The sequence below is a fragment of the Schistocerca nitens genome, chromosome 6 (assembly GCF_023898315.1).
Source record: "Schistocerca nitens isolate TAMUIC-IGC-003100 chromosome 6, iqSchNite1.1, whole genome shotgun sequence".
Lineage (NCBI taxonomy): Eukaryota > Metazoa > Arthropoda > Insecta > Orthoptera > Acrididae > Schistocerca > Schistocerca nitens.
In genome coordinates this window covers 741908239-741934895 of record NC_064619.1, presented here as the reverse complement: position 1 = coordinate 741934895, position 26657 = coordinate 741908239, and the positions used below count along the sequence as shown (strand labels likewise).

Genomic DNA, 26657 nt, shown 5'->3' with positions numbered 1-26657 from the left:
TAGCTTGCTGTTGTATTTTCGTCTTAAAATGATTAATTCACTACAGCACCAATAGATGGTATACAGCAAATGCCCTTGCTGAATTATTGGACACTAATTGTGCATCCAGTTTTGCAATTCTTTGGCACATTTAAATTCTGTTTCTATCTTGTGGTGATTATTAATTATACTGGGTATATACGAAGGATAAGTTGCCAACTTTTACAACAAGCAACCATTATTTTTTTATAATCCTGGGGTAGAAATGTACCTATGGCACATATCAAACTGGAACCAGTTGCATCTCTCAGTAAATGTTTGAGGAACAGTAGGTATTTCACACACAATTCTGGCTTGTGCAATCATCCCTAGCAGCTATGTGTAATCTGGGAAGGAAAGGGAAGTAGCCAAAGGCTTGACATCTTCACGGTATTCTTCCTTCTTTTCTTGCTATCTCAGCTTAGAACTGTCAGTTTTATTTTCAGAATAATAATACTTGTTCTCAAATGTGAAAGAATTAGCAGAGTTGCAGATGGTGCTTCTTCGAAAGTAGCTTGACAAGAAACAGAGAAGGAAGAAGGAACTGTATTGATTAAAAAAGGATCATAAAGCTCAAAATTAGTATCAGAAAACAAAAATTAAGCCAAATGATTTCAGAATAAAAATATATTAATCAATATGCATTGTTTATTTTCTTTTCTTTTAATTATATCAGAGAACTGAAATAATTAAAAAATTGTCTCTTGTGCATGTCGTCCACTTTTAGTACTTATGTTGTCTGTCCCCTTGCCAATACCAATGAAGTCTCCAATGGACAGAAATAAATCACAAGAAGCAAAATATTTGAGTGTATGTAGCAACTGCTTCATTGGTGGAACATAGTCATATCTGAAAGAAAGAAAAAAATGACATGAGACAATTCAAGAGGAATTTAGAAATGTAATTTGTCAGCCACTCCTTCCATTGTTATGATTATGTAGATTCAATAATAAAGATTCCTGTTAGCTGAATGACAACTACATATGTTCTTCTAACACAGAGATGATTACTTTATGATAAATACAGATGAAGCTATGTGGATAATACTAACAACTGAGAAAATAACAGCTATCTGCTACAGCTTTCTTTAATAAACAGACTTTCTTATTAATTTTACTGTGTTAAACTTAACTTGAGTAAGAACAAATACTTCTCTGGCTTCGGTGAATAATGGCAAGTGGGGTACAATGTTCTAGCTCTCAAGCGTTAATAGGCCTGTGATACTAATATTTGCGCCTGAAGACAGCAAGTTGTTCTGACACTTCTGTGGTATTTACAAAAAGGGACATTCTCAATAGAAAACTGAGTGGACCAATATTTTCTGCTGTTGATGAAACTTGAACACTACTGTTTTATCAAAACGCTTTGCAACTGGAAAATCGATGTTTCGTCAAAAACAGAAAAAGCTGTTGGTACAAATAGTACACAAAACTGGTGTGATTTTCAGTTTGGTTACGTCCATTACGGCACTGTCTGCTTAATAAAACTAAATAGTCATTTTCGCTACTGTAGCAGTTGTAACACATGTCAGCGAAACAAGGCTATTTTGGTACGATTCGTCATTTTACTGTACCTGATTTACATAAATAACACGACGGAATTCACGACGTACTCAAATAGAATGAGCATTACTACAAATAAACAGCATTATTTTAGAAAACAGATAAATGGTCTGACCTGTCCGTTATATGCTCCAGTTCCTCAGATACAAGATTGACAAGACAAAGTACGGCTTCCTTTTATAGATAAAATAGCACTCAATGGGGAATACTTTCGTATTAGTTCACACTGTGTACTTAATGTACCAGTAGCTCGCCAACTAGGCTACACTATCGCCCATCAAAACATTCTTCCCGAGAAACACTCGAGGCCCACCAGAAAGAAAGGCCGCGGCGCGTACGTCACGAAGGCAGGCCGAGTTCGCTCAACTCAGCAGACAAATTGCGTTTCTACACCTGTTTATCTCGTATCTAGACAGGTATGTACAAAGGAGAATTGCATCTTCTACTGGAAGCCACTATTAAGGAGTCTTGCCGTTTTTAGTCTTATAATAATAGGATAATAATGGTTCAAGAATCATGAAAGAAGGTTGTATATATGGAAGAACCCTGGAGATACTAAAAGGTTTCAGATAGATTATATAATGGTAAGACAGAGATTTAGAAACCAGGTTTTAAATTGTAAGACATTTCCAGGGGCAGATGTGGACTCTGACCACAATCTATTGGTTATGAACAGTAGATTAAAACTGAAGAAACTGCAAAAAGGTGGGAATTTAAGGAGATGGGACCTGGATAAACTGAAAAAACCAGATGTTGTACACAGTTTCTGGGAAAGCATAAGGGAACAATTGACAGGAATGGGGGAAAGAAATACAGTAGAAGAAGAATGGGTAGCTCTGAGGAATGAAACAGTGAAGGCAGCAGAGGATCAAGTAGGTAAAAAGACGAGGGCTGGTAGAAATCCTTGGGTAACAGAAGAGATACTGAATTTAATTGAAGAAAGGAGAAAATACAAAAATGCAGTAAGTGAAGCAAGCAAAAAGAAATACAAATGTCTCAAAAATGAGATCGACAGGAAGTGCAAAATGGCTAAGCAGGGATGGCTAGAGGACAAATGTAAGGATGAAGAGGCTTATCTCACGAGAGGTAAGGTAGATACTGCTCACAGGAAAATTAAAGAGACCTTTGGAGAAAAGAGAGCCACTTGTATGAATATCAAGAGCTCAGATGGAAACCCAGTTCTAAGCAAAGAAGGGAAAGCAGAAAGGTGGAAGGAGTATATAGAGGGTGATGTACTTGAGGACAATATTATGGAAATGGAAGAGGATGTAGATGAAGATGAGATAGGAGATATGATATTGCATGAAGAGTTTGACAGAGCACTATAAGACCTAAGTCAAAACAAGGCCCCAGGAGTAGACAACATTCCATTAGAACTACTGACAGCCTTGTGAGATCCAGTCCTGACAAAACTCTACCATCTGGTGAGCAAGATGTATGAGACAGGCGAAATTCCCTCAGACTTCAAGAAGAATATAATAATTTCAATCCCAAAGAAAGCAGGTGTTGACATACGTGAAAAGTACCGAATTATCAGTTTAATACGTCACAGCTGCAAAATACTAACATGAATTCTTTACAGACGAATAGAAAAACTGGTAGAAGCTGACCTCGGGGAAGATCAGTTTGGATTCCACAGAAATGTTGGAACACGTGAGGCAATACTGACCCTACGACTTATCTTAGAAGAAAGTTTAAGGAAAGGCAAACCTACGTTTCTAGCATTTGTAGACTTAGAGAAAGCTTTTGACAATGTTGACTGGAATACTCTCTTTCAAATTCTGAAGGTGGCAGGGTTAAAATACAGGGAGCGAAAGGCTATTTACAATTTGTACAAAAACCAGATGGCAGTTATAAGAGTCGAGGGGCATGAAAGGGAAGCAGTGGTTGGGAAGGGAGTGAGACAGGGTTGTAGCCTCTCCCCGATGCTATTCAATCTGTATATTGAGCAAGCAGTAAAGGAAACAAAAGAAAAAGTTTGGAGTAGGAATTAAAATCCATGAAGAAGAAATAAAAACTTTGAGGTTCGCCGATGACATTGTAATTCTGTCAGAGACAGCGAAGGACTTGGAAGAGCAGTTGAATGGAATGGATGGTGTCTTGAAAGGAGGGTATAAGATGAACATCAACAAAATCAAAACAAGGATAATGGAATTTAGTCGAATTAAGTCTTGTGATTCTGAGGGAATTAGATTAGGAAATGAGACACTTAAAGTAGTAAATGAGTTTTGCTATTTGGGGAGCAAAATAACTGATGATGGTTGAAGTAGAGAGGATATAAAATGTAGACTGGCAATGACAAGGAAAGCGTTTCTGAGGAAGAAAAATTTGTTAACATCGAGTATAGATTTAAATGTCAGGAAGTCGTGTCTGAAGTATTTGTATGGAGTGAAACGTGGACGATAAATAGTTTAGACAAGAAGAGAATAGAAGCTTTCGAAATGTGGTGCTACAGAAGAACGCTGAAGATCAGATGGATAGATCACATAACTAATGAGGAGGTATTGAACAGAATTGGGGAGAAGAGCAGCTTGTGGCACAACCTGACTAGAAGAAGGGATCAGTTGGTAGGACATGTGCTGAGACATCGAGGGATCAACAATTTAGTATTGGAGGTCAGCGTGGAGGGTAAAAATCGTAGAGGGAGACCAAGAGATGAATACACTAAGCAGATTCAGAAGGATGTAGGCTGCAGTAGGTGCTGGGAGATGAAGAAGCTAGCACAGGATAGAGTAGCATGGAGAGCTGCCTCAAACCAGTCTCAGGACTGAAGACCACAACAACAACACTAATAGGAAGTCTACAAGCCTACAGATAATTTATTACTGCTGCACTGGTGTATAATAAATTAAAATCAGGCCAAAATAATTGTCTGTTGAATAAGGCACCACATCTTGTATGACATAGGGACTGTGAATCAGGAGAGACTAAATGCTATAAACAAGCCGTTACACCATTCATGTCGAGAATTGATATCAAATTTTGTTGTACAACTAGTAATTAGTACAAAACTCATAATAGCAGATTCCAGTAGAAGACGCCACTCTCGTTAGTACGTACAAACCCAGTCGCGAGATAACAGATTTAGAAAGTCATTTTATCGGCTGAGTTGAGCGAACGAGCTAATTCAGGCCTAACTTCGTGACGTACGCGCCGCGGCTTGTCTTCCTCGTGGGCCTCGGAAACGTTGACGTGACGTGTCGATGACGTTCCGTTGACGGCGTGTGCGAATGCCACCATTTGGACTACAGAGGAAAATCTTTTGACGTGACGGCGACGTTCCGATAAGTGTGAACCCATCTTAAGTTCTCTCAGGTTTATTCTCCGGTTATGCGTTATTTCGGGTTCGTACAGTGCGTTTCTCTCTATTCCGAGAATAGAGCTTAATCAGCTGCTAACCGGAGATGTACAAGTAGCCCTTTTCTATGTGATCCGTCCATGATTACATATGACGCTTTACCCAGGTTTATAGCTGAAGAAGGTATAAAAATCTACTAGGAATGATGATCGACGTTCTTATTACAGGGACTGAATTACCAGCTTTCATACAAACGCAAACTATCACTGGTATCTGGTATTCTAACTGAAAGGGTATCACCATTATATTCTGCACTCGCATTTATGACTATCTCCTCTCCCCATCATAACTGATCACGGTTATATGTTAAACTTTTCGAATTGTCATTTTAATTAAATTCTGCTGGCTAAAAAAATAAGAAAGACCTTAATCGTTTGCAGAACAGAAATGATATTAAATTGCCACTAATATGCCGATTTACAATTCCACTTGTTCCTCATGTACGTCAAAAACAGTGGGCGCTCTGAAATTTCTCTTCGTTTCAAAAATCGAAGTTTCTCTGAAAACTGCAACGGTTGACATAACTGTTTATTTATGCAGTATAAATATGGGACAGACTGAAGTTTATATATTGTGTTCAATGTTGTGATTTGTAACTTGTACATGAAAGTAGATGAAATCAGTTTATGTTTACAAATCAAATTAGGGTAATGGTGGGAATAGTTTGGTGCCTGTCTGGAATAAGACGTAGATAAATATTAGATTAGATTAAATTCAGTTTTTGTTCCATAGATCCAAAAATGAGATGATTCTCGCGAGTGTAGAACATTTCAGAAAGTATAATGTAAAAACATAAAACATTTGAATATAATACTCCTAACCTGACTGATCATTTGTCAGGAGATCGTTAAAATAGCTTAATTTACTGTAGTAAACTGTAACTGCTAGTATTTACAGAATTAATACACTGCCATAATAGTTATGCACTTTTAATAAATTTATCAAACACAAAATACATAATTTTGATTGTTGTGACCAAGCGCTGTCAAAACTGAAATCTAACGGACATTTTGACTTAAGCTGGTCTAACAGTCTGTTAATCAAAAAGTCTTTCTAACTCTGTTTGAACTGTGGTTTATGTGAAACCAAGTTTTTAATTGTTGCTGGCACTTTATTGAAAATGTGTGTTCCTGAATTTGGACCCCTTTTTGGAACAGGTAAGTGATTCTAAGTCTTTATGTAGATTGTTCGTATTCCTAGTATTGATACTATGTATTGAGCTATTAACTGGAAATAGAGATATATTACTTGCAACAAATTTCATTATGTAATAAATACTAAGTTCGTTGAACAGGTTTGTACATGATGTTCTTGAATTTACATTACAAATGATTCTTATTACACGCTTTTGCACGCTAAAAACTTATGCTCGGTTTCATGAGTTACCCCAGAATATGATCCCGTATGGCATAAAAGCAAGCAAAGTATGAAATTTCTTTTTTATATTTATGTCTCCTAATACTGACATCATCCTCACTGCAAATACAGACTTGTTTAGACGCTTCAGCAGTTCTGTGATATAACCTTCCTAACATATACATATACGGAAAGGAAATCTCTTACAGGTTCTGAACTGTTTATAGTGGGTCTTTTCAAAGTTTAACGACAGTGAATTAGCTTTAAACCATTTATTAACGTCAGTGAAAATTTCATTCGCAGCCATATTGTTTGGAAGCTGCTCTAAAAAACGTTTTGCGTAATCACGCTGGTTAATTAGCTGACAGATCCTTGCAGACTACACAACTTTGTTGCCAGAGCTGTTCGAGAGACTTTAACCTTCAAAACTATTTTGTCGGATTATGATTTTTTGGCATATGGTGAAACGTGAAATAAATAAATAAATACCCATTTCTACGCGCAGTAAAAACTCGTGTGTTATAAGATTATCGTAGCAGAATTTCAAAAACATTTTACTTCGCTGGTCGTGAAAGCTTCAAAAAAGCTTGTTTTTACTAGGTCCACATCAGAGTCAAAGTATGACCGAGAGAGATTGGAAGTGAAAAGAAGCGATGATGGAGCATCTATGAGTGTTCTATAAAGGGTGCTGTATGCATAGGGGATAGTAGTAATATACAAGCTGCTGAAGGTTTGTTGCAGGGACGCCTACCTAAGTTTAGCTGTTCATGTATAATGAAACAGAGTTATTATAAACAGAAGTCAGGAACTGAGCTTCGAAGACAAAGGTGAGTGGCGTGGTAAATGAAATACTATTAACATTGTGAAGGATTTCTTTGTATTTCCTCTACCTTTAGCAATTTATACTTACGGCAGTGACGTGCGTCGTTACTTCGTTTGCCCCTTGTTTACTATTTGACGTTTGATAGCATATCGATGTCATGACTTTTCCCGTCGAGGCATTTCTGCATAACGCTTGTCATTTATCTTGCGATGGTTATATACCGGGAGAAACTCAGTGGAAAAGGATAGGGACGGAAAGTGTCCTGTGACAGGCGTCCAACGTGTATTTGATGTTGTCACTGCGTTTTCTACAGTCACCAAGTAACTATGTATAACGTTTTTTATCCGAAGTTAAAGCGAAAATAGTAATAGCAAATACTTTTTCATACAAATCTGCGTTGTAGAGAAATCGTGTCAGAAACTATTTACAACATATGTCAAAAGTATAATGAATACCAGGAAACAGTCTGAAGTCACCGTTGCATGATATTTATTTTGAATGATTTATCCGTATAATTCGCTTCAGCACAAACTCCAATGGTATCTGCTAAGTTGCTGTTCGAAAGCAATTCATGTACTTTAAAACTGTATGGCTGGTTGTTCAATCTGTATATGGTATTTAGCATCCAATTCTGGCTTGTCAGATCTAAATTATCAAAAGAGAGGTTCCTGTGTAGTAGCATTATGGAGGTCTTTGACAATCTTACATTCATATGTTGCTACTTATTAGGGGCAGTTACACACAGCACAATAGTTTCAGGTAAATGAAATAAAACAGCATCCACATATTTTGCTCGTATTTCAGTAGTTATGAGTGAAGTGCAATATTCTTGTCTGCACAGACAAGGGAGGTAATCGAACAAGACACTCAAATAGAAGAGGTTTTGAACTCTGAGGGGGCAGAGCCTTGTATTATTGGGCATAATCTTGGTATCGATTAGACCAGATTTGTTTTTAAAAACTAGATGTATACCATAATGAACTGGGCTGGACATAGATTAATGTGGTAATAGCTCCGTTCCTAATTTGAATCCTGAGAGTAGTGAGCTAACAGTCAATACCAGTTGTCATGTTTCATCATGAAACAAGTGCATAATATATTCTGTACCTGAGTCATTGTATTTTACGCTATTATTCAGCCATCAGTGCAACAAAATTTAAATGATCATAAGGAATTAATGATGCACTGAGACATGGATGTGCATTGTAGAAATGTAAGATTTGACATCCTACACCAAGGCAGGAGCAGATCCCTGCCTACCCTCGGAGGTCCCACAACTCTTTTTAGAGATATTCAGGATTCTCCTTCCACTTTAATACTGTAATTTACTGGATAGGCCTGAAAATACACAGCTCTAGGGCCTACGTAGTTCTTGAGATATGTCAGTGGGAAGAATTTTTCCCGTCTGCTTCACTTTTTGGCCCCCTCTGAGGAATTGTGTGTACAAATGTAGAGGAGAAAACTGCTCATTTGTTGTCATTGTCTTCATTCATCCAATTATTATCTCATAATGATGTAGGAATTGTCAGGACAGTACAATACAGATATACAGATAAATATCTCAAAATGTACACTTTCAGAATACGTAAGTAATTGTACTGTCCTGACAATTCCTACATCATTATGAGATAATAATTGGATGAATGAAGACAATGACAACAAATGAGCAGTTTTCTCCTCTACATTTGTACACACAATTCCTCAGAGGGGGGCCAAAAAGTGAAGCAGACGGGAAAAATTCTTCCCACTGACATATCTCAAGAACTACGTAGGCCCTAGAGCTGTGTATTTTCAGGCCTATCCAGTAAATTACAGTATTAAAGTGGAAGGAGAATCCTGAATATCTCTAAAAAGAGTTGTGGGACCTCCGAGGGTAGGCAGGGATCTGCTCCTGCCTTGGTGTAAGATGTCAAATGTTACATTTCTACAATGCACATCCATGTCTCAGTGCGTCATTAATTCCTTATGATCATTTAAATCATGTCAATTCAACCGATTTGAGAAAATGTTCTAGCTGATAGTCTCAGATTTGGCTGAAATTTAGCACACCAGTGCTACCAAGTGTGGAACACTCATGTACAAAATTTTAAGCTCCCCTGCCAATTAGTTCCAGAATTATGGCTTGTGAAAGAAGGTGGCATGACCCAGAAATTGCAACCAGCATCTGGCAATCTGTCTTCAGACCCAAGTTCAGGTCTTAATAACTTTGGAACTATTCCACACAGTCCAGTGAAATTTTTATAACCCAGTAACATCCACTTGGAGAACACACTCCATGAATCAAAACCCCAACAAAATATTTCTGAGGGAAAATAAAAAATTCCCAAATGTGATTAAAAAATGCAATACTAAAAGGTACTTATTGTAGGTGCCTTCTATGCCAAATATAATTCACTCAAAAAGGGTATAATTTTTTTGTGGTAAGCTTATTGTGGCCTAAACACACACACAGAACTCATCTTGCCTATATCAGTCACACAAACAGAGTTAGAAGCACACGAAAATACAAAAATTTGAAAAATTACCCGAAAAACATGGATTTTCTAAGTGTGGTAGCACAAAAGGGACAAGTGATATCCAAGCCAAATTTCAAACACTGCATAAGTAGACCATAATATAATATGTGACAGAATTTCAACTTGTTATTGCAAGGCATTTGTGTACAATAAAAGTTGACAGCGATGGATTTGGTTACGTTTCTTTTAACACAATTTAGCAAGTAATAGTGATGATCCAGACAGCTTGTTTCAGATAAAGCTGCAGCAATTGTTGGAAACCATTAGGCAACAGAAAGTTAAACAATGGTAGTTTTCAGGGACAGAATGAGTCATTGTTAGGCAGGAACAACAAGGGAAACAAGCAACAATTACAGGTTACTCATGTTTTTAAGATTCTACTTCAGGCTGGTCAGTACTGTTGTGGAAAGTCAGTATGGAGACAGAAGAGTGTACTAGTGGTGCTTTTGTTCAAACAAGTTGCAGTATTGGTAGAGCACAAGCATCTGTATATCATAAAACAACAACATATGGAACAAAATGTGACATCCACTTTGTACTGTATGATCTGGATGAATCGTACCAAGATTTGTTGCTATGGAGATCCGGGGTACACCCTGTGGGCAAAAGTAGTACAGTTCCAGGAAACTTTAGTGTTTGTTATCATCATATGAAAGTGTTTCTGGATAAGTATTCTTTCCTTCAAAGAAGTTCTTTCATCCATTTCGGATTCATAAGAAGACAGTGAAGTGTAGCCTCAGAAAAATTGATATAAAATCAGTATTGAAAGTGAATCAGTGCATGGAACTTAACATGAAAACAGGACAAAAGTTATGTTCCAGGTGTGTTACACTGCTAAAAAATGAGAATATTCTGATAATTTACATGACTATTAGTCACAAAGAGTATCAGCCATCTACAACCACAGCAGATGAGCAATTAAATACTTTAAATACTACTTGGTTTGTCTCCCATGAAGACACCACAAAGGTGGAAAAGAGACAGGCGCAGCTGTGGTAGAAGAAAACTACAAGAAGCTCAAATGGAATTAAAACACAAAATAGCTGACACACTAATGGTGGAAGAGGAAGAACTATCTGCTCCAAAGGAACAGAAATCATGCCAGAGTTGCTCTGATGTGGACAAAATTGTGCATGATTTGAAAGAAAAATGTGCCATATCCTCACGCCAGAAAAATTTAGCTATTCTTACCGTTGCACCTTCCAGCTGGTCTATTGACTACACTGGAAAGGAATTCAGTGTTTCTACATACATGGTAAAGCAAACTAGGAAAATAAAAGCAACCTAAGGAGTGCTTCCACACCTTCAGCAGGCTCAGGGTAAGCAATTGAGTTCAGAAATAAAGGTGCTAGTGTCAGAGTTTTATGAAAATGATGACTACAGCTGAAAAATGCCTGGAAAAAATACTATGTAATGGGGAAAATGGGATATGTAGGTGTACAGATGCAAAAAAGACTGTTGCTATGCAACATATCAGAACTATTTGTAGAATTCAAGGAAAAGTATCCCAATGTCAAAGTAGGTTTATCATCTTTTTTCAATCTTTGGCCAAAATGGGGTTGTGCTTGCCAGTCCAAGGGGCGCACACACAATGTTTGTTTATGTGAGACCTATCAAAATGCTAAGCTGATGTTTGCTGCTATAAAGGATTCTGGTCTGTATTACAAAGGTGCAAAGTAGCTGATAGTGTGTGACATCAGTTCCTACCAGTGCATGATACACAGGTGTGAAAAGTGTCCTGGTAAGGCAAATCTTGCAGAACACATGAATAACAAACTGTATGGTGAACTCTTTATGGATGACGATGAACTTGTTTCTTATAAACAATGGACACACATGGATCGCACAAGTCTTGAAACAAAGCAATGTACGGTGGAAGATTTTGTTGAAATGTGTTGTCAAAAACAGCTTCGCAGCAACAGCACAATTGGCTTATCTCCAGTTTTGTAAGGATAATTTGAAACAAGACGAAATCAAAGTAATACTAGACTTTTCTGAAAATTGTGCATTTATAGTTAAAGATGCCATAAAAGGATATCATTGGGACAACAGTCAAGCAACTCTCCAGCCATTTGCGATTTACTATAGAGGTGATCAGGTGATGTGTCTGTCATGAACCTGTGTGTTTTTAGTGACTGTTTAATTCATGATGCCATTGCAGTTCTGCCCACATTCACACTGTCATGACAAATGTGAAAAACAAGCTGCCTCACATACATTTTGCGAAATACTTCAGTGATAGGGCAGCTAGTCAGTACAAAAGCTGTAAAAATCTCAAAAATTTATGCATGCACTACCATGATTTTCAGATTCATGCGTAGTGGAATTTTTTCGCAGTAAGTCATGGTAAAAATGTGTGTGAAGGTATTGGTGCTACCATTAAGTGCATGGCATCACGAGCTAGTCTGCAGCACCCTACAGAAGGTCACATTCTAACACCTCTTCAATTATTTAGCTGGGTACAGAAAAATATCTCTGGGATACAATCATTCTATGTTTCAAGAGATGAGGTGAAATCAGTCAAAGGGTTGCTAAAAAGCAGACTAGAACATGTTAAAACTGTTGCAGGCACAAGGAGCCATCATCACTTCTCTCCAGCGGTCTCTGATAAATTGCAGATGAGCAGACTGTCCGGTTATAACTATAGATTCATGCACAACATGTGTCTTCACAGTGTGTCTGACACAGGATTCAAAAGCAAAAGCAGCAACATACAACTAGGTTGCTATATTATTGCTGTTCAAGATGACAAATGGTACTTAGGATGTGTTGCAGAGTGCTGTGAAGCAGAAGGTGATGTATTTGTGAACTTCACGGCACCAGCAAGATCATTTCATTGGCCACGTTTGGCAGACAGGTGTTGGATTTCTTTTGAATATATTCTTATGACAGTTCCAGTTCCTACCACACTGTCAGGAAGACAGTACAATTTGCCACTCAATGTACGGAGTACAGTAGCTAAAGTGTGGGATAGTTTCTGTTCGAAGTACAATTGACTGGTTTTTAGCAGTTAAGGTGCAGTAAACATTAATGATAGGTTGTGTTAATCAGTCTATATGTTGTTGCTTAGTGATTCAACAGTTGTGGGAGAGGATAAGAAGAAGCAGAACAGTTTACGATATGTTTTTACAAAATTGTGTTGTGGAACAATGCCCACATCATAAATGCATCTATCAACTTCCATTGTACACAAATGTCTTCCAATAACATGCTGAAATTTTGAGATATATATCATATATTTGGCTTGCATACCACTTGTCCCTTTTGTGCTACACACTTCGAAAACCCATGTTTTTCAGGTAATTTTCAAATTTTTGTATTTTCGTGTGCATGTAACTCAGTTTTTGTGACTGATGTGGGCTTGATGAGTTGTGTGTGTGTTTAGGCCACATTAAGCTTACCACAAAAAAAATATACCCTTTTTGAGTGAATTATATTTGGCATAGAGGGCACCTACAATATGTACCTTTTAACGTATTGCATTTTTTAATCACATTTTGGAATTTTTTATTTTCCCTCAGAAATATTTTGTTGGTGTTTTGATTCATGGAGTGTGTTCTCCAAGTGGATGTTACTGGGTTGTAAAAATTTCACTGGACTGTGTGGAATAGTTCCAAAGTTATTAAGACCTGAAGTTGGATCTGAAGGGAGATTGCCAGATGCGGGTTGCAATTTCCAGGTAACGCCACCTTCTTTCACAAGTCATAATGGTGGAACTAATTGGCAGGGGAAACTAATACTTCATACACGAGTGTTCCACACATGGTAGAATTAGTGTACTGATTTTCAGTCAAATCTGTGACTGAGCTGGAGCCCCTGGTTGAACTGACATGGAATGACCCATAACATTCTTTATGAGGATAGGACAGGTGGTCGGCTGTGGCCTTGCTAAGGAACCAATCCAGCATTTGCCTTAGTGATTTGGGAAAAACATAGAAACCCAAATTAGGATGGTCAGGCGGAGCAGCTCCATCCTCCAAAATACAAGGTCGGTGTCTTAACATCTATGAGCACAATTTAGTTGGTTTCTATTGTACAGATTTTGGAATAACAGGGAAAGAATATATCATCTGCCTGGGTGCAGTGGCATATTGGAATTCAAGTAGATATCAGTGAAGGAAACTTACTGTGGAAACTAGGCTCCATCCACCTGCAAACTTTAACTTTGTTGTGAAGTCAGCAGTATTAACAAATAGCAACAATTTGTAACCAGAAACTAGATTGTGGCATACATGTGATATCAAACCTGACCATTGGTATGGAATTGTGCTCTGATGCTCTAATTAAAGGAAGTAGCCATCAGCTATAAAGCTGGTGTTGTATGTAAGTTGTGTATTTCAGTACACCATATTTTACCAGTGTATATAATTTTCTAAGAAGAGTGCAGCTCTTAATTTAAGTTAGCAGCCACTCATTATTTGATTAATTACTAAAAAGTGAGGTCTTATTAAAAATTTTATATGTGCCATCGAAAATTCACTTTGAGCTATGAAGGCAGGGAACCATTAGTGTATCAGGGAATAGCTGTTCACAATTTAGCTATCTTTCTCCATCCCTGTCTTGCTGAAGTGGGCCCACAGCTACTTCAGAGTGACTTTCCGAACTGAAGCAGGTTACCAATATCCTTCTAATATGGATTTAATGAAATCTTTGCACACACTTGAATGTTCGTAATGCTGATGAATGCTTCACTGTCATATCAGACAAGTGTGTGATCATTTATATTAAGTTTTAATGTTACATAAACCATTGATTGCTTTGGACAATTGCTGTTTGTGATTGGAAAATAACTGTGAGTGTGCAGAAGTAACATGTTTCATGTCCCAGTGCAGGTAATATTGTGGGTTGAACAGTGTTAAATTTCCACCCATGTTTACAGGTGAAATAATTATATAGTGTCCTTCATATACTTCTTATTGATTCATTCATACATTGTGTTCCATCTGTTTCCTCATGAACTAGAGCCATGAAGGATGTGGAATGAGTTAAGTTACACATTAACAAGTAGTACTGCTGGTTCTGGCTACTTCTGTAAAGTAAACCAACTACAAATTGTAATTAGTGCTGATGCAATCAAACTGATGATTATGTAATTTACTTCTAGATCGCTTTACATATAAGGGACATTCAGTAATTATAGAGACAAATTGATGTGGAAATTCTAATAAATTTTAGGATTGGCTAATGAGATATTATTTTACTTTATGTTTACATATTTGGTGATTTTTCAGTGCATCACCCGATGTTTGTTGCCAACCTGTCAGTCTTTTTGACCAGAATATAAAACTGTTCTGAACCTTTGAGAAGGAAGAATAGTCCATGTGGAAATTATTTCTGCTTCTAGTTTTGTGGTTTTAAATTGCCGATTTCATTCTAGATTCACTCTCATTATTAATCACAAATACCATTAGGGATCTGCATGCTGGCAGGTAAGTGTTGAGGGTCATTAGTCGCTGAAGAGCCTTATGCAAGTATTCAGTTATCGACTGTACACCATATTCTCATTGAACAGTTTTGTAGAATAAATACTTTCCTCACCGCAGCTACAATACCCCAGAAGATGATGCCGTAGGATAGAACTGAGTGAAACTGTCAGGTATACTAGCAGTTCCATCTGCATACTACCACAGTGAGATTTAAGAGTGTGAAGCAAGCAAAACAGAGCTTTTTTGTTAACTTATCCACATGCTTGTACCATCTTGGATTATTATCTATCTAGTGCTTAGGGCCTTCACGCGTCCATCCAATGTATGCCCATTGACTTTTGATACCTTTAAATAATTTAAATAAAGTAACAAATGGTAAAGGGAAAAAGAATTCTCTTAAATCTGGTTAATGAAAGGAAAGTGAACTGGGTGGTACATGTACTTAAAGGTAAGGAGTTCTGACAACGGCTATTGAAGGTACAGTGGAAAGATGGAAGAAAATAGTAAGGAGAAGAATAAAAGAGGTGCATGAAGTGAAGAGAGGAAGATAAGAGAATACAAAATAGTTGGCCTAGTACATGATAGATAGATAGATGATTTACACAATCAGAGGACTTAGTAAACCCGCACTCTTAACAGGGTAATTCTATTCTGTGTTTCTACTATGAGTGAGTTCATGAGATTGTATATTGCATTCCCAGAAGAGAAGCAATTACAGGATCCAAACTGAGCCACTGTTAATAGTTTGTCAGGAAGAAGGTTCAATATTTTGTTTTAACCTCTATATTTGGGTCTATGAGATGACAATAGTTGAACCAATGATCTCTGACCACAGAGCTGTGGTCATGAAGCAGCCAGCCATTTCCAGACATTTTACTTGTGTATTGACAGACAGCAGTACAAATAAGGAAAAATTGATTTCCAAACAGCACTATCTACTGTAGGTTTAAATAAAACCAGTAAAACTGAAATTTGACTGTATCTATTAGTAGAAGACAAAAAGGAGAAAAGCCTTCGACCATTCACAAAACAGGTAAAATGTAGTGAAAGAAACAAGAAACATGGTGCTTTTTAATTCATCTGTAGATCACTTCTACAAGGATATTGGTCATGTTCTGGTATCACAATTTAAGAACAACAAAACTAACACGGTTTGTATTTACAGGCATTTAAATAATAGAGCTTTATTTTGACAAGGATAGGATGGGTATTTGGCCATGGCCTTATAGTAGGAGACTATCCCAGTATTTGCCTGAAGGAAAACCACAGTGAAGCAAAATTGTAGTGGCTGGGTGAAGACTGGAGCTTCCACCCTCCCAAATACAAGGCCAGTCTGAAACTTCCTGGCAGATTAAAACTGTGTGCCCGACCGAGACTCGAACTCGGGACCTTTGCCTTTGGCGGGCAAGTGCTCTACCATCTGAGCTACCGAAGCACGACTCACGCCCGGTCCTCACAGCTTTACTTCTGCCAGTATCTCGTCTCCTACCTTCCAAACTTTACAGAAGCTCTCCTGCGAACTTTGCAGAACTTGCCCGCGAAAGGCAAAGGTCCCGAGTTCGCGTCTCGGTCGGGCACACAGTTTTACTCTGCAAGGAAGTTTCATATCAGCGCACACTCCGCTGCAGAGTGAAAATGTCATTCTGGTGACAAGGCCAGTCTGTTTAAAACGGTGTTGCCTCATTCATTTTATCTCTAGTGTACAATAGTATTTTACAAAGAAGTTATTAAACAATGAAAAACATTAGTGCTACACAATGTGTTATATTTCTTACCAAACCCCTGCTCTGTTATCTGAGTAGTCTGATCCTTCAATGCAAAGAATGTGTTTCTTAACAGATACGTTTGCTTTAGTAATGTCTTTAATCTCCTTTGGCAATTTATTGTATAGTTCTATTGCTTGTTAAAAAATACTGATTTGTGTTTGTTCTTTGTTGACAAACATGAACTCAGGCTTGTTTTTGTTCCAAGTCATGAACAGAGTTGTTTGTGCAGTAATTCTCATCCTCTTTTTGCATGTACAATTGATAGGTAAATGTACTCATGTGGTTTAGAACAGACATTTACAATAAGCTCGACTATTTTAGGTTGTTATTATTGCGACTCTTCTCTGTAGTTTGAAAACTGTTCATATTTTGTGCATTTTTTCCCCAGAAAAGAATCCCACGGCTAAGAATTGAGTGTACATGTAATGTGCTACTAAAAGACACTGGCTGTTACATACTAATGACAGGACAGTAAAGGCACAACAGGCTAATGACATTCCGTGTGCAAGTACCATTGCATGCTCACAAAACTTCAACTGAAAATCAGTATAGGAATAAAATAGAAATTTTGTACTTGTTCACAGTCTACAGAGGTGTCATCTACATTTGATTGAAGACCATCATTTTTCTCTCTTCAATCTGAGATGCATGGCATTTGTTTTCTTTATGTTCACTGTGGCTGTATTGATCATTGACCAATTGCAAACGTAGAGTGAAATGGTGCAGTGGTTAGCACACTGGACTCTACTTCAGGAGGACGATTGTTCAAACCTGTGTCCAGCCCTCCAGATTTAGGTTTTCTGTGATTTCCCTAAATGCTCCAGCCAAATGCCATGATTGTTTCTTTGAAAGGGCATGAACAATTTCATTCCCCATCCTGTGACAATCCGACCTTGTGTTCCGTATTTACAGACTTCGATGTTGACGGGACTTTAAACCCAATCTTCCTTCCTTCCCTTAGCAGTTGAAAACTTCCCTGAGGGTTTCATTTGCTTCTTCTGCAAGGAGTTGTCTTGCTTTCTCAGTAACTAATCTTCCTGTCCTCAGCAAAGAGAATTTTCCCCCCTTGACTCAAAATATTGGGAATTCCAGTTGGTCGGTGGTAGTGTTCATACGTGCATTAGTTGGTGTGTGTGTGTGTGTGTGTGTGTGTGTGTGTGTGTGTGTGTTTTCTTTGCTGAAGAAGTCTTTGGGCAAAAGCTATAATGTGTAACAGTCTTTTCATTGTGCCTGTCTGCAACTCAAAGGGTCATCTTTACAGCAAGTAGCAATCTGTCTCTTTCTTAATTTTGATAATTTTGGGAAAGTCATTTATGTATATCAGGAACAGAATATGCCCTAATATGCTACCCTGAGGGGCTCCTATATTAAAGTATTTTGTTTCTGATAAGTATTCCACTAAAAGTTTAAACTAATTTGAGGTATATATTATTGTACCCTACATGCTACGACTCTTATTCCTAATGCTTGTAGTTTATTTAGTAGAATCTTCTGGCCAACGGCATCAAATATCTTAGTACTAAAAATAAGTCTGTAATAACTTACCTTTATCAAAAGCATCAAGTATTACTTTTTTGAATTCTAATATGGCCAATTCTGTACTTCTAGCACTTCAGAAGCCAAACTGTGATTCCCTTAAAAGCTTTTATTTATTCAAGTAATTCATTAATCTGTCTTTCATAGTTGATCTTTTTATTTTTGACAATGGTGACAACAGGGAAAAAGAGTGGTACAGTAGTTTTCTGTGTCATTTGAATTGTGTTTCTTTAGCAGTGGTATAACTCTTCTCCATATTCAAATTAAGTAATTAAACTGACAGTGTTCACAGTGCTGCAGTTCAGGCTGTATACAGCACGAGACACTGAAACATAATAGGTATATCCATTAGTTGGTGTGCATAAGGAGTATGCTGGAAAAAATAGTGGTTCCAGTTTTTGGATCAAGTGAAAATGCACAGTAAGCAGTCAAAATGTGTTGTGGGTGTACAAAAAGGAGAGGAAAGACCAGACATGCAATAACAATGCTTCTGGAACGTTTATTAGGATATTGTCACAACATGTGTTCAAATGGTCTCCCAACTCACCCTCTGTAATATGGCATAGTTTGCAGTTGCTCACAGCATAACCGATATCGTCATATGCTATCCTGCAGGTCAGGAAGAGTCTGGATACATCAGTCTTTCAGATATCTCCACAACCAAAAGTCACGTGTTTACGTCAGGATCAGATATCTCCACAACCAAAAGTCACATGCGTTTACGTCAGGAATGTGGAAGGCCATGCATCTTGAAATTGCCTGCAGTTGATGCAGTCATTACTGAAGATTTATCAAAACAAATCTTTCACCTACAAATGACATGTAGTGTTGCCCAATCTTGCAAGAATCACATATTGCACAAGGAGATCCTTATAACGTGCAGGCGTCACTGTACACCTAACAGGTGTGCGAGGTGTCGTCTCCTTGAAGAAAAACTGACTGAGGATGAAGGAGCATGTCAAACCTCACCACAGTCACAAAAGCTGAGTGCAGTAGATGTCTGTAATGGAGTGGAGTAGGACTCCATGTGCAACAGCTCTACGTATTCACGGCACCATGGAGAGTAAAATGTGCCTCATCCATCCAAAGCATATTCCCCGCGCACATGTCGTCCGTTTCCATCCATGCCAAAAAGTGAGGGGTAAAGTACAGCATTGTAGCATATCTTGGGGTTTCAGTTGGTGTGCATTCTGAATCTTGCAGGGATACCACTGTAAAATGTGCTGCAAAATCTTTTGAACTTTCGATCAGGGGAGAGACAATTCTCAGGAAACAGCTTGATCACTGTGCTATAACTACAGCAACTTCATCAAATACTACCATGGGAATAGGCTGCCTCACTCTTCCTGCTGCTCCATCTAATTCACCTGTTTCTTTAAATTTCTTGATCATATTCTTTAGCCGATTTATTGACATGGGGCCTCTTCACATCTGTTTTTGTTGGCGATGTTACTGCAATGGAGTTCTGCTATTGCTGCTGTTCTGATAAAACAACTTTACCAGCAGTACATGGCCTTCCTTCTTGATAGCCATTCCATATTGTATAAAAAAAAAAATCCAACCTTATTTACATTTCACTCCAATAGTAGTCAGCATTTTCTACCTACTGCCCACGTCTGTAACTGTGTTAGTAGTAAAATTTTTGAACTGCACACAGCTTTCACAGTAATGGTGATTTATAAAGCAGGGAAGTAACTTTAAGTTAGAAAATTTATAAAGCAGAGTTACAGCAAGTTAAAACTATAATAATAATTGCTTGTCAAATACTTTGTCAAAATTTTGTGAAAACCAAATAAAAATATTTCTAAAACCATTAGCACCAGCTGCCAACCATAAAAGCGGGAATGGCCACTAGCGGGCAGCAGGGACCAGGTTGACTACCATTGCTTTACACCAACACTACACAAAAGAAATAAACATGTCTCACCAAGTGATAAATGGCATACTGAATCAAAACGGAAAGCATTTCACATTGTTACTGCTTTCAGCACCATGTTCTTATCTGGTGATAGAAAGTGGAAGTATTATTTTTCTCAGCATACTCTGCAAGTGCACTGATTAGAAAACATACTTGCCATGTGTAGATCCAACACTAAAGCACACCATTCTCCCTCCCCCCCCCCCTTCCCCCCATACACACACGCGCGGGGCTGATGGTCCTTTCGTGAGTATGTGCGTGGCAAGCATGGCGCCCCGAGCTATTGCAGCCTTCCTTCTTTCCCGGGCTGCATTTCTTTGCCCTTCTCCTCCTTTCCTCTTCTTGCTCCTTCCCCTTCGTCCTCTTCTCTCCCTCTCTTGGTGTCCTTGTTTGTTGGCCCCGCTATCCTCCTGGTTATGTTGGCTTTGCAATTTGGTTTTGTTGTGTAATTACCTCATCCTTTAGGCATTCTCTGGTCCCCCTCTGGGGTTTGGCCTCCATTACTAAATTTCTATACCGTGGTGTGAGCCATTTGGGGAAGAGCACCTTACCTAGTGTCTCCGACGTGTGCCCTCCTAGTTCATTCCACCTTTTCTTTCACGTTGTTGTCTGATGCTAGGGTGCATAGCCAGCACGGTAGCCAGCCCATGTGGTGGGGTCGCTATGTACCTTTTCGGTTGAGACCCCTGAAAACACAGGGATCACACTTCTGATACCTGAGCTGTGACCTCCTCATGTAAGCCTAGGAGTGGTTGCTTGTCGTCCTGGAGCATCGGAACTCCTGGCAATGGCCGCCGTGCCAGATGGCCCTTGCTGTGGCTGGGTGACGCCCATGGGAAGAGCCCCTCATTACGGCTGTCTCTTTGCATGGAAATGATTCTTTTAGTGCTGCTTCTTCTGCCCCTTTGGCCTTCCCTTCCATTGCTACCACCTGGGAGGAGGGTCAGGCTTGTCGGCTAGGGGCGAAACCTTTCCTCCGCTATCTGGTGTGCACCAGGACTAATGGGGATACTTTCACCAATACCAAACCTTAAGTTTTGTGGAACACATTGAAGACAAGTTTGGCAATGTGGACTCTCTGAGTAAGATGCAGTCGGGTTCGTTGTTGATAAAAACTGCTTCAGCTGCCCAGTCTGCGACCCTTGGTGCATGTAACGATCTTGGCACAATTTCTGTTCCTCCCCCCCCCCCCCCCCACCAGTCGTTGAATATGGTTGAAGGTGTAATTTTTCACAGGGACCTCATCCTTCAAACTGATGAGGAACTTTGGAACAACCTCGGACGGCGGAGTGTTAACTTTGTTCGGCGTGTTCAGAAGGGTGCGTGGATATTTGCATTGATATTGGTGCCTTTATCCTCGCCTTTGAAGGGGATACCCTCCCTGAGGAGGACAAGATTATTGTTTATCGATGTGATGTGAAGCCATACATCCCACCACCTATGACATGTTCTAAGTGTTTGCGTTTTGGACACATTTTTTCCCACTGTTTGCAGCTCTGTGGTGACTGTGGACGTCCACTCCATGAGGAGAGTTCTTGTGTTTCCCGCTCCTGTGTGTGTGAATTGTCGTGGCAATCATTCTCCACGTACCCCGGATTACCCCATTTATAAGAAGGAAAAGAAGATACAGGAGTATAAGTCCCTTGATCGTCTAACCTACACGAGGCTCGTAAGAAGTATGCACGTATTCATCCTCTGTCCATGACTTCTAGCTATGCTTTAGTTACATCTTCATCCCTTCCTCCCCCTTCCTTACCCCAGTCCCTAACCCCTCTCCCCCCCCTCCCCTGCGACTCCCACACCCTCTCCTCTGGGCACCACTCCCCCTCCCCAGCCGGAGGAGTGTCCCACTTCTTCCTGCCGGTCAAGGGTGCCCCTACCGGGATACCTCTTCCCGGCACCTTCCAGGCCAAAGGTCTGCTGCTGCACGACGACCACGAGAACCACAGTCTGTGGGCCCCCAGGTCGCCCAATCTCTTTCTGTTCCAGATCTTGCTGCAGCTAGCTTCTTTTTGCCGCACAGCCCTCCTCGATCTCAAACAGAAAAGAAGAAGAAGAAGAAGAAGAAACGTAAGTCCTGGGACAAGGAGCCTCTGGTGTCGCCAGAGGTCCTGTCCCCACCTGTGCAACATGATTCAGACCTGCTGTTCAATTGTTCATGGATCATGGATGTAATGCCACCCCCCCTTCCCCCACCCCTGACCCCCCCCCTCCCCCCCGCCCACACACCTGTTGGTGACGGGTGGTGACCCAGCGGCCTGACTGCCTTTCGCCTGTTCACACCATCACCTTCCGGAGTTGAAATCCCTTATTTTGTTTTACTCTGCAGCGTGTGTGGTTCTACAGGAATTTAATTTTACTGATGAACACTCACCGACCCCCCGTGGGTTCCATGTTTTCTGCCGAAATCGGCTCGGCCTCCTGCAGGCCTCTGGTGGTGTTTGTACGTTGGTCTGTACAGGCGTTGCTAGCACTTGGATTCCTCTTCAGACTACATTGGAAGCGGTTGCTGTTAGGGTCCACCTGGACTCTGAGGTCACAGTTTGCAATCTTTATCTCCCTCCTGACGACTCTTACACCTGCTGCCTTAACTGCCCTTCTTCAGCAGCTTCCTCCTCCCTTCCTCCTCCTTGGGGATTTTAATGCTCTTCGTCCCTTGTGGGGGCAGTGCACTTCTATCTAGTCGATGTCGTCTCACAGACCAATTTCTTGCAGACCACGACTTGTGCCTTCTTAATGATGGCTCCCCTAATCGTTTCAGTGCATGTCATGGTACCTTTTCTGCCATTGTTCTTTTTCTTTCCTCTCCCTCCCTCCTCCCTTCATTCCTCTGGTCGCCACACGACCTTTGTGATAGTGACCATTTCCCGTTGATTCTCTCACTCCGACTGAAGACCTCGGAAGTTAAGTCCAATAGTGCTCAGAGCCATTCTCTCACTCCCTTCCTACTCCCCAATGGATAGGTTACCTCGTTGGTCTTTCCAACACGCTGATAGACCTCTATATACTGCACAGGTAGGTTTTTCTCCATCCTTGTTGGGTTGTATTGATGACGTCCTACGTGACGTGTCTGACGCGATTGTTCGCACTGCTAGCCTTCTATCCCCCGCTCATCTGGACCATTTCGCCGCCAGCAAGTCCCGTGGTAGAGTATGGCCATTGCCATTGCCATCCGTGATCGCCGTCGAGCTTTGCAACACCTTAGGAGACACCCATCTGTTGCCAGCCTTATTACCTTTAAAAACACCTTCGCGCTAAAGCCCGTTACTTAATCAAACAGAGCAAATGGATGTGTTGGGAACACTTTGTTTCTTCCCTCGGTTCGACTGTCCCTAAATCACGGTTATGGGCTGCGCTTCGCTTTCTCCAAGGTTGATGGACCTGTTGGTTCTCGGGGAACATCTTGCTACCCATTTTGCAACAGCATCAGCATCAGCCTCCTATCCGGCTGCTTTCCTTCACCAGAAACAGCAGGCCGAAGCTTCCGCCTTATGTTTTACCCCATGTCAGTCAGAATGTTACAACGAACCTTTTACTGAATGGAAACTTCTTTCCGCACTTTCTTCTTCTCATGATATGGCCCCTGGCTCAGACTCCATTCATAACCAACTGCTTCAACATCTCAGTGCTCCACAACATCTTCTCTGGGTGTTTAACCATATTTGACTCCAGGGTGACTTCCCTTTTCAGTGGAGGGATAACATTGTGATTACTGTCCTTAAGCCTGGTAAGAACCTCGAAAGCTATCGGCCAATTAGTCTGACAAATGTTGTTTGCAAGTTACTTGAACGGAAGGTAGCCCGTTGGCTCAATTGGGTCCTCGAATCTCGGGGATATATTGTCCCCTTACCAGTATGGTCTCCGATCGATCATATAGTTTGCTTGGAATCCTCAGTTCGGCAGGCTTTTTTACAGCGCTGCCATGTGGTTGCAGTATTTTTTGACCTTTGCAAGTCCTACGGCATGGCTTGGCACCATCACATCTTACTTACACTTCCCATGGACCCAGGAGAATGGCATCCCACAGGGTTCCGTATTGAGTGTACTTCTTTTCCTCATTGCTATAGATGGACTTGTGGCGTCCGTCGGTCCTTTGGTCACCCCTGTTCTGTATGTGGATTATTTCTGCATTTGGGTTAGTTCCTCTTCGATAGTCTCTGCAGAGCGGCAGCTATATGGCGTACCTCTGCCTGGACCCTCTCACACGGGTTTCAATTCTCTCCTCTAAAATTGTGGATGGTCCACTTCTGCCGCTGTACTATGGTCCACCCTGATCCAGAGCTCTACCTCGATGCACAATGATTACCTGTGCTCCCACAGTTTCATTTCCTGGGTCTTCTTTTTGACAACAAGCTCATTTGGCTGCTTCATTCAGACTTCTGAAGGTAGGATGTTTCTGTAAAATCAATGTCCTTCACTTTCTTGCCCACACCTTTTGGGGTGCAGACCGCTCCATCCTTCTCTGCCTTTTTGGCCTTTAGTGCTGTCTCGCTTGAACTATGGTTGTCAAGTTTATGGTTCAGCTGCTCCTTCCACAGTGCACCTCCTGGATCCAGTCCACCATCGTGGTATCTGTTTGGCCACTGGTGCCTTCCCTACTAGCCCTGTTGATAGTCTCTTGGTTGAAGCTGGGATATTACCCCCCCCCCCCCCCATTTCTGTTTGGCGGTCCCAGTTTCTGGTTTCTTATGCAGTCGCTGTCCATTCCTCTCCCACTCATCCTTCCAATGGTATCCTGTTCCCAGACCAAGGACGTCGCCCATCTGATTCTCGCCCTCGGGTGGGTTTACCGGTTGGGCTCCACCTTACGTCTCTTCGCCATGATTTTCAGCATCCTTCTTTGTCCTGTCTCCCACCTTTCCTCCCCAACACCCCCCCTCGGTTAGTTCCTCGGCACCGGATTCAGATCGATCTCCGCCAAGGTCCGAAAGATTCCTTCACCCCGATGGTGTTCCATTGCATTTTCCACCGAATTTTATGGGAGTTTCGAGTTGCTGTTGTTTTTTACACTGATGGCTTTAAATCTGCTGATCGTGTGGGATATGCCTTCACGTCCTCTGTTGGCATGGAAAATCATATACCAATTACATGTGGGGTGTTTGATGGCAATTTCCCATGCCCTTACCTTTATTAAACAGTCCCAACTCCACCACGTTTTGCTACGTACGGACTCAATTAGTGGCCTTCAGGCTGTTGACCGGTGTTTTTCCCGCCATCCCTTGGTCTTAGCCATCCATGACTGTCTCGCTGAACTTCATCATGCTGCTTGTTCCGTTGTTTTCCTTTGGGTCCCTGGCCATGTGGGTATCTCAGGTAATGAGCTTGCTGATTGTTTGGTTGGGGGAGCAGTCACTTAGCCCCCTTCTCAGTAACGCCTCCTGCGGTGGATTTACGGCTTCATATCGAAACCCCCACTTTGCACAATCATGGACCAACTCTGGGAGGCTACCTCCCTGTCTAATAAACTTTGTGCGACTAAGGTGACACCTGTTCTGTGGCGTTCTTCCTCGTGCCTCTCCCAAAAGGACTCGATCCCACCCTGTGTCATTTCCGCATCGGCCATACCAGGCTGTCCCATGGTTTTCTTTAGCGTAATGAGCCACCCCCACTTTGTGGTTGTGAAGCCTTCCAGTCAGTAGCCCACATTTTGGTGGAATGTCCCCTTCTTTTGGCTCTGTGTACTAAGTACAGTCTTCCCCGCGCTTTACCTTTAATATTGGCAGACGATTCCCGGGTGGTCGAACTGGTTCTCAGTTTCCTCCATGAAAGTGGTTTTTATTCTCAGTTTAAAGGTTTTTAATCTGCCTCTAGAGTAGGGGCAGGGTGGTGAGGGTTGGGGTGTCTCCCAATGTAAGCTGTGTTGGAGATCCCTGACTCCCCTCCCTGGCCAAGATCTTTTGCCGCTGTAATGTCAAGCCATATATCCCTCCCCCAATGCGGTACTTTAAGTGCTAGAAGTTAAGGCATGTCTTCTCGTCGTACTTCCAGCATCACACGTCGAGATTGTGGACATCCATCCCATCCCAGTACTCCATGTGCCCAGCCTCCCATCTGTGTCAACTGCAGAAAGCATCGTTCCCCTTGCTCACGAGACTGCAGGATTTTACAGCGAGAAAGGAAAATCGTGGAATAAAATACCCTGGATCGACTGACCTACACTGAGGCCAAGAGGAAATCTGAGTGCCTACATCCTGTGGCTGTGAAATCCTCTTATGCCGCCGCTACAAGAACAGTCGTAGCCCCCATCAGTTCCGCGAGTTCCAGTCAGTTCTCAGAGCCAGAAGACTACACCGGCCTCCTTGATGGTGGGGGGCACTTTCCACCCTGTTGCTCCTGCACCACCTACTTCGGGAGCACAGTCCCCCCAGCCATCAAGGA

The 26657-nt window shown here is 40.9% G+C and overlaps 1 protein-coding gene and 1 long non-coding RNA gene across 2 annotated transcripts in view; one reads left to right on the top strand and one right to left on the bottom strand.

Annotated features, from left to right (window-relative positions):
• Window positions 1-617: 617 nt before the first annotated feature.
• Window positions 618-7286, bottom strand: LOC126262777 (uncharacterized). The gene is made up of 2 exons (XR_007546757.1): window positions 7205-7286; window positions 618-867 (listed from the first exon to the last, which is right to left on the bottom strand). It is a non-coding gene; the product is annotated as an uncharacterized LOC126262777 (long non-coding RNA).
• LOC126262776 (lysM and putative peptidoglycan-binding domain-containing protein 3) overlaps window positions 6558-26657 on the top strand; it is a 96289-nt gene continuing 76189 nt past the window's right edge. The window contains exon 1 of the mRNA XM_049959591.1: window positions 6558-7121. Within this exon, the coding sequence (XP_049815548.1) occupies window positions 7069-7121 (53 nt within the window). The 5' untranslated portion in view covers window positions 6558-7068. The remainder of the gene's footprint in view (window positions 7122-26657) is intronic.